General features: G+C 36.2%; 1 protein-coding gene across 2 annotated transcripts; it reads right to left on the bottom strand.

Annotated features, from left to right (window-relative positions):
• Positions 1–23: 23 nt before the first annotated feature.
• cep70 (centrosomal protein 70) lies at positions 24–8,783 on the bottom strand. 2 transcript variants are annotated; one of them, XM_034002811.3, is made up of 19 exons: positions 8,675–8,783; positions 7,756–7,821; positions 7,441–7,454; positions 6,380–6,479; positions 5,541–5,664; positions 5,078–5,258; positions 4,595–4,770; positions 4,394–4,453; positions 4,149–4,263; positions 3,681–3,769; positions 3,487–3,564; positions 3,111–3,213; positions 2,697–2,795; positions 2,251–2,391; positions 1,723–1,869; positions 1,425–1,593; positions 757–871; positions 574–653; positions 24–278 (listed from the first exon to the last, which is right to left on the bottom strand). In XM_034002811.3, exons 2-19 carry the CDS (start codon positions 7,772–7,774, stop codon positions 217–219), a joined length of 1,872 nt encoding a protein of 623 aa, XP_033858702.3. In that variant the 5' UTR covers positions 7,775–7,821; positions 8,675–8,783; the 3' UTR covers positions 24–216. The 2 variants fall into 2 exon arrangements, with proteins under 2 accessions (XP_033858702.3, XP_033858694.3); XM_034002803.3 differs by lacking the exons at positions 7,441–7,454; positions 7,756–7,821; positions 8,675–8,783 and adding an exon at positions 6,758–7,359.
• Between the last annotated feature and the right edge of the window lie 450 nt (positions 8,784–9,233).

Raw genomic sequence — 9,233 nt, 5'->3', positions numbered from 1 at the left:
AGCAGTCTAACAGAATTCAAACATAGAAGCAAATGCAATATTCATTTAATTGAGTAATGAAGTAATTCAAACAAACACAATAAAAAACATTCCACAAAAATAAACTTGCTATATCAAAGTGCTAAAAAAACAAATATATATAATTTTAGTTTATCACCATAACAGGTTAAAAATGTACAAAAATGTAAAATACAAAACCACATTTAACGTTGCTTCTTATTCAGCTAACAGCTTTAGTGAACGGACTGTTGACAGAACATCATCCAGGTGGTTGACATCTGTAGAATATAAACATGTTTTCTGTATTACGACTTTGAAGTAATATATCTATTTATTTAAGGACATACACTACTGTCAGAGCAACATGTGCAATGACACTGATGAAATATGGAAACAAGCACGGGAACATTTTATCTTGCATGATTATTGGGGTGGTAGAGGAATAAAACCACAACTGAATTGAAGCTTCAGTTGTTACAATCTAAATTATTTTATTTACCCAGAGCTTAATATTAGAGACTAACTCTTGTAAAGCACCACGGAATGTATAGTTTACCATACTTGTATCGTTACCTAGAATCTGAAGCAACTCCTGGATAAGGGCTTGAAATGCTGGAAAAAACTCCTCATGTTCTTCCAACCTGTTGATGATACTAAAAAAAACAATCAGACTGGGTTAATAGCACTAAAAAAACATCTTTCAAATGTATGACACTGTTGCATGCTGTTTTTGTATTATTAAGGAGTGATAGTTACCTCTCAATGTCCTGGGTGCCCAGCAACTGCTGTACTTGCTGGCTTGTGCCATCATTTATTGAACAGCAAAGTTTGCCCACCATATTTACCAATGCACTGGGAGGAGTGGAGTCATCTGGGTAGGCAAAGATAAAAATAATAAACTCTATTATGTAGGATCTCTTAACTATACAAACTTGAGTGCATAGTTTTCTTGGATGTTATACGGGGGGAAAAAAGCAACGGCTTTATACAAGCGATCTAAATACTCTTGTTAATAAACTGGTAAAAGCATGATTTTGATTGAAACTGACCCGATTGTGTTTTACCATGTCTAATTTGATTTTATAATAAGCCTAAATGACATAAAATAATCATACAGCAGCTATAGATATAGTAGTGATATAGTGCAATTAAGTAACATCAAAAACATGTCTAAAGCAAAGCTAGAATTCAGGATTTGAAACCAGCCTTAGGCTGGGACCAAATCAAAACTTTGACAACCCGCTAATCGCACTTAACAAAACTGTATTTAATAGTGTTTTCTTTTTTTTGTAAGTATCTTATTTCTTCTACTCATAAAAAGAAAACACTATTAAATACAGTTTTGTAAAGTGTGATTAGCAGGTTGTCAAAGTTTTGATTTGGTCCGGGCCTTAGTGTTACTTTCTGAACTTAATATCGTTTACCCAGTCCCAAGAGGTCTCTGAGATTTCTCATTGCATTTGTCATTTCTCCCAGTTTGCTGTACACTTCACTCATCCGGGGGTAAACACCACTAATGGAGTTCACGTCAAACAGCTTCTGAAAGTGGGATACTATTGCTTGCAGGGTTTGCTGGGAGGGCTTTTTGACTTCCTATAAAAAAGAGACAATAGAACAAGCCAATTAATTATTATTATTATTATGATTATTATTAATTCCATCCTCACAACTGGCTTCAAAGTGAACCTGTTTATTAGTCGCTATTTATCAACAATCTATTACCTTGTCTTTTGTTTCCGTTTCTTTCAACAGAATGTCAACCATCAACAGCAAATGTTCTACCCGTACTCCACTGCTTGGGTCGTGGGTGCCAAAGGAATGCCAGGGAACCAGTCTGAGCATTAACTTCTTCAGAACACATTGCAGATCCTTGGAGGATAAAACAAAACACTAACATATTCCAAAGTGTGCCAAAATGGATTTTGTGAAATACATTCAATTACCACCTAAACTATGAACCATATAGCTGTATTTTAGTATAGTTATTGTTGGGATTCTGAAAAGAACATACTAAATCCCTCATAAAGTATTGTAATAAATATAGAAATGGGAAGCCTTAGTACTTTCATAATGCATTTAAAAAAATTTGTACAGTAGATAGTATTAAATGATATCACAAATAAACCCTCCGTTTTACATCCTGTGTGTGGACAACCACAGCTAACTTTTATATGTGTTGGTCACTGTTAAAAACACTAATCCCCCAAACCCTTAAAGTTGTACCCATGCAAAATACAGAAATACAATTACCTTTAAAGATACCAACTGCTCAGCCCACATCTCTATTGTAGGAAGAAGTTGTTCATATCCTTGTTCCTCAACAGTGTCAGAGAGGGACTGCAACAGTGGGGCTCTCTGATTACTCACAACTGTTTTTATAGCACTCAAAACCTACACAACATAAAAAAAAGATAAGACAATAACACTTTAAATTATTTTAGGTAGACATCTGCAGCAGCTCAGATAGTTAAAAAGAAATGAACAAAGTGGTTTGTGAACTGATCTGTTGATATCCTGTAATATTGTCTAAATATACAGTGCCTGTGTTAGTCTTTATAATAAAATCTATCCCTCAAGTGGTCCCTGGTTTTTTCCCCTTATCTGCTAGCTTCTGTGGTCATTTCTAATTAAACCTTTTACTCTAAAAGTGAACATGCAATTCAAGGAGAGATCCTTCATTGAGATTAAAGTTTTACCTTCACAAGTTTAGGATTGGCTTCTGCTTCTTTAGCTCTCACTCTTGCAGCTGGGACAAGGTCATTTATATCCTGGACGTTCAGTTCCTTGCAAATACTCTAAAAAGATATGAAAAACATGTTTTGAGCTAAAAGAATTAAGTTCTATGCATATTTGTATGAATATAATACTCCAATTATACTTTAATGTATAATTCTGTTGACTGGTTTCTCAGACCCTGATAATCTTGCGCCATTTTACCAAAGGTAACATTAGGCACTGAAACTAGCCCAAATACTAAAATATATGACATATGCAGTATTAAAAAGACAGACAAATTAAAAATCACAAGAACACTAAAGCATTCTATAAAGCTGCTGCATTTCTTTGTAGATTTGGTATGTTCTACACCCTTTTCAGCTACATTCATTTACCTTTAAAAATCTCCTGCAGATGTTAGCATGCAAGCAGTCTATATGCTCAACCTCTGTGCGGTCTGCACCTTCATCGTTTTCATTATTGCCATGCTCTGCAGACCTTAAATGGAAACAAAGGACACAATAATTTGTTGTTTGATGAATTAGAACTCTAAAAACACACAATATATCTGTCACCTGCCACTGTATCATGGATAGACCTCAAGCAATTTGCTTACCATGGCTGTAAAGCTGCTGTATCAGTACATGTACACTGAATGAACATGTGAAAATGTAAGTGTGGCATACACACCGACATCTCCGCGCCCCACAGTTAAGCTGTTCTCTAGATATAAACCAGCCGCAACTAAAATATATCTAAATTCCTTCTTACGTGATGTTACTCCGCTGGATAATTCTGTCCATCCTTTTCAACTGCTGTTTGCATGACTTCAGCTCCTTCGCTGTAGGCCTACAGGTGAGGAACAACAAAGAATCAGCTCATCACATTCTGTGAAATCTTTTCCTAAGAAAAAAAAACCCCACACAACTCTAAATACAAAACTCCACTATATTTCCATCTGTTACCTTGATTCTAGCTCCTGTTTTAGTTTCACATGTTCTTGCCTCATCTGTTCCTTCTGGGCTTTGGATTCCTTAAGCTGGTCTTGGTAGGACTGCAAAATAGGGAGAAAGCTGTTTGTTACAATGTCATGAGTAGAGGTTAAGGAATTTGTACAGGGTCATCTCCACCAGTTTGCATTGTGCATGCATGAGGTTGTGATGGGCAATGCTAACTCCAACCTAGCGTATGCACATTCTTGATGACCCTGGAAACAGAGAATGGGATTTCCCTTTAGAAGTGCTTCTCCATCTTCAAAATATGGGTATTCATTTATCCAGGAGGTGTACCATATACTGAATGAATACATTGTAAAAATGCATTACACAACTAACACTGCTATCTACTTGAGTCTACATGCAATTGGAGACATTGAGAAATAAAATAAAATACAGTTTATTTTAAATAAAATAAAACATTATGTCATTGTGTACCTTGAGAAGTGCTTTATAATTTGGAGTTGCATCTAGTATTTCATTTTTGTCTTGTCTTTTTCTTCTAACGGGTAATTCCTCCTGGGAACTCTCATCAGTATCTCCTTTGTACTTCCTGTAATAGATGAAAACTATATTATGTTAGTTAACCTACAACATATACAGCACAGTACTGTATTATTCTGATGTAAGAATCACAATAATTTGAATGTAAACTAATGAAACTAATACAAAATCTGCCATACCTTAGCTCTGTCTGCAGATGTTGGATCTTAGTTTCATAGGCATCAATCACATCCAGAAGCCTTAAAAAAATGCAACAAACAAGAAAACCATACTTAGCTGTGCACTGTCCCCACCACTAACCTTTCCATCGTACGCTGGATAGTTTTCACCGTCATTAATTGAAATATGCTCAGTTGTTCATTTGCATTTTGGTTACTTACTGTTGATCAAGCACAGAGCTTTCTTTGGCTCCTCTCTTGCGAAACTGCTGAAAGACTTTGTTTTGCCTGGTTGTGCGTTTGTCTTCTTCATTTACAACACACTCTAGCCTCTTCTGCAGCTGAGAAATAACCTCTTTCTCTTCGCCTACTTTCTGTTCCAGAAGACGGTAACGTTTCTTCAAGGTAAAAAAAAAAAAAAAGAGGAAAGAACATTTAAAAGAAATTGCTTGTGTTTGTAAATCCCATTGTATTAACATTCACTGAGAGACAAAGAAGGGACAACCAATTGGTTTAACACATAGCAGGACTCCTACTGGGTCAAAGTGTGGTCGGGTTGCCTTACTGCATTCCTTTCTTAATAAAGCACAGATTCTATCACCAAGAGTTCACAGCAATTATTGACAGGTGGAATGGTTAGGAATGTTTGTGGAGGGACTTTATAGCCCAATCCTGCGCTGTACTAAACTTTCAGTACTCAAATACCTGCGAGTCCTTTTTATCCGTCTGTAGCTGCTTCATCTGGTTCTGCTGCCGAGCGGCCTTAGCAATATAGTCATCCTCCAGGTCTTGAATCTTGGTCTTGACGCCATCCAAGATTTTCTCCAGATCAGAAGCACGCTGTGACTGACGAGCAGCTCGAGCCTCCTGCTGCTGGACCTCATCTCTGTGTAAAACAAGACAGGTTTCTCTGTTTAAATTACAAAAACAATGTTAAATGCACAGATATGCTGTACTTTAAACAATCTAAAAGTGATTCATATTTAATGTATTGCCAGTATCCTATTCTGTGTGTTCTATAACTCAGGATTATAATTCAACCTGCTGCGATAATTATTTACAAGGCTTACTGTACTGTACACTGAAAAAAAAAAAGTATTTCTGAAGTGAAATTGTTTTAGAAATTACCACTAGGGGGAGGTGAAAAAGAAAAGATAATAGGACTTACTTTAGCTGGTTATTAGACTGAATTAGCTCCTGGATCAATGCCTGTCTTCGCTCAGTATCTTTTACCAAAGACTTTAGTATAAGTTTAATTTCTGCAGCAGACTTTTTATCCAGGAGAACCACATCTGCAAGACAGTGCAATCTGTACATTACACAGGAATAAATACACTGTGTTCTCTAAGAAACATGGGGCTCAGGGTAGATTTACATTTGACACTGAAGCCCAGTATGAGACAGGTGTTCCAAGCTTCCTTTGGGAATTGGTAGAGAGGTGGAGAATAGGGTTGGTTACTAGAGCACAGTAGAAAAAAAAACAAGCCACAAAGCTTTAGAGTGTGCCATAGTAACACGGCAGATGAAAAACACGAACAAAACGCCAAGACAATAGTGATATGCAATAGTATAGCAAAATGGCAAAATAACAAAAGACAAGCCAGTGAAGTGAGCAGACAATAGTCAAGCTTCTTCTTAATAAGCAACTTTTAAAAAACAATAATAATAATAATAATAATAATAATAATAATATCATTTAATTGTGGAAATATTCTCTTTCTGATTTTGTTTGTGTGTTTCCCAATTTCAATTTTCTTTAGCTGAATATATTTATTTCCACAATTTATCTGCGATTATTTTAAACTTCAGAATTCTGCGCCTCTAGTCTAAAATATCTTACACCTATCTGCAAAAGACCTTTATAATGTTCTCCCACCAGGATCAACAGGCAATCATTACAATAAGAGTGCAGAGTTTGTGTTATTCTGTCTACTGCGCTTTTGATCAAATATTAGGAAATATCTTTTGTGCAAAGAAATTCATTCTGAATTAAAACACATTTATTACCCGATAGGTTTTTGTTTTCCATAGGGTCTGCAAGCTGAATGGGTTTGAAGCCATGATGCTGAAGTAGTCGGTTTATTCCTTCCCATTCGGCTTGCTCCTGCTACACAATAAAAAAAAAGAAAAAAAAAAAAGTTCCAAAATACCGGTACTGTTAACTCACCGTACATTACATTAGTACTGTACTAATGAAAGCCTCAGGGTGTAAAAGAGTTGTGTTCTAATATGCTAAACATTATTTCCTAGTATGATCCCAATAGCATGCTTGCAAGGTCTTCATTATCCTGAGCTATACCCTAGAAATGTTAAAACAGTACAGTATAACATGGCTACACAAACATGTAGTACAACACTGACACATCAGCCCGTGTAATAACATACCTGGAACTGCCTGCAAGTCCACAGATACACATATGTTTTGTCCCTGTGTTGCACTCTGCTGTCCATTGCCTTTCTTTCTGCCCTTTGCTTAGAAGACTAAGAGATAAACAGAAGACCTTGCCTGTCCAGTAACTGCAACAAAGCGTTCTCTCCTAATACTCTTACCCAATACCACACTTCAGGTCTTTCAAATACTTTCTTTTCACTGCATCGCTTTTTTCCCCTCCTGTGCTCTTTCTGTGCTCCCCTGATCTGACACTGTCAAGCATCAAGTTACTGATCGCCATTGAGAATCACAATGGGGTCATTGTACTGGGTGATGGAAAGCAGGATTTACTGTTCAGTCAGGATGTTCAGTTTTAATAGCCTAAATGCCTTATAAAATGTGCATAGATTTGTATTCCTTTAGAAATCTGAGTTTCCAAAGATTTTGTCTCAAAAGTATCCCCATGATACCCTCAAGAACCTTTAAATCACAGTATTGAAACGGCAACTCATTTAAACACAAGCTTTAAAAAAAATAAGAGCGATTTCTATACTTGAAAGTAAGTAATTTATAAAGGCAGTTCAACTGTAATTACATCCAACATTTCAGGATGACTTCTACTACTTTGTTGTAAAGTAACAACAGAAAATTAATAGTCTATTTATGCTACCAAATTATACCTTCAGTCTTAACTTACCTGCTCTTCTCTACCTGCAGATAGAAAAAAACACATGCTTTTTATGATACAAAAACACACGTTTAAACAATGTCTTACTTACCTACACCCCCTCCACAGCTTAAATCTAAAAGCTTGTAACACAATTTAAACACTTTAATCTTCACAAGAGCTACATTACAAATTTGAAAAAACACTGCAGATACACTTCATTGGTTGTATTTGAATACAAAGACTTATTCAGTTCCCTGGGCTGGTATCAATGGTTTCGCCTTTCATTTCCACTACTACATACTGAACTAACATTTATTTAACTGAATCCTTTCAAAGGCTTACCTGAACTCCCATGTGACATTGCTCAGAGTATTGCTCCACCAAATCTCAAGTCCACAATATACAGTACTATAAATAAAACAAGACACAATATATTATTTTTAGATGCAATACAAACAGGGTAAATAGGCAAGATACAAACAGAATACCAGTTTGTATTTGTGGTAGGGCAGAAGTGTAGGTGGCAGGGATGGGGTTAAATCTGTCCCTTCCAACAATCACAGGTGGGGCCATTTCACTATGAAGTAACTGAGTTCTAATTGGGGAGTGGCATCTGTATACAGAGACCAAATCCTTTGTGCGGTGAAGGGACTTTAACGGTGTGTTAAGTCCATTAGCGGCCACAGTGCTATCCTGCCACAGTATTGTTCACCTTTATTTAATAAAGATGGGGAGGGTATTTATTTTGACTGCAAAACCTTTTTTTTTTTTTTAATGTGGCACTGAACACAAATGAATAGATTACTATAGTGTAATACATGAGCATTGCATAAAGAATTTAACAAGGAAGAAATGTAATGCAGCTACATTACTATGCATTAGCATACACGTAGGTACACTGTAATAATAAACTGCAGACTATTTGGATTCAGTAATGCGGTTTGTTATGTTGCAGTGCACGCACTGAAGTTAAAATGACTATGTTGTGAGCATCGTATCGTACAATTAATAATATGAAATACTGTACTGCGTAAATATAAATTGATTCTAATGGTGCAGGTGTTTTGTACCAGTTACTGTGTCAAAAAAAATCCAGAAGTTACCTACTACCTAATATTGTGTCCAGCGATTTTAATACTTGTAAAAATGTAAAAAGTAGGCATACAAAATACAAATGTATCTAGATTGAACCATATATTTAAAAACATTTAAAATAATATTTCTATTTACGCTTTTTTTCTCCCTCTCTCTCTTGTCTTACCTTCTCTTACGAAAATCTGACAGTTACACCAAAACAAGACAAGCCGGAAAGCAAAAGCCAGTTTAAAAACCAGTCTAATTCAAACCAATCACAACCCTTCGCCTCTTGAATGACACGCCTATATGCTCGTTAATGCAAAATTATTGGTTCTTACAGATGAGACGGAAGAAGCTTTGAGTGCGTTCCAGCCACGCAGTTTCTGGCTGAGTTCGGGGTAATCCGAAAATGTCTGCGTTGCAGTCGGGAGACTGCGCCTGGTGCCACGGTCTGTGCAGACGGAGCTAGGACAGCTTTGAGACGTTTACAAGCACAGTCGACTGAGCAAACATGGAGACCGACTTGATTGATTTTCTGATTGCAGGAGACTATAGTTTTTTTTTCAGTGTTCCCATACAGCTCCAGCATAACTAGACTGGTAAATAAATTATGCAAAGACTTATTTCAGTAACCCCAAGACCATATTTTATTAGGAATCTGTTTAAGTAATTAAAGTTATGTACATCAGTTTTATATGGAGGATATTTCATGCCAAAGTTATAAATAAATAAATACATACATG

This window comes from Acipenser ruthenus, chromosome 10 (assembly GCF_902713425.1).
Source record: "Acipenser ruthenus chromosome 10, fAciRut3.2 maternal haplotype, whole genome shotgun sequence".
Lineage (NCBI taxonomy): Eukaryota > Metazoa > Chordata > Actinopteri > Acipenseriformes > Acipenseridae > Acipenser > Acipenser ruthenus.
This window is presented reverse-complemented; position numbering and strand designations above follow the sequence as displayed.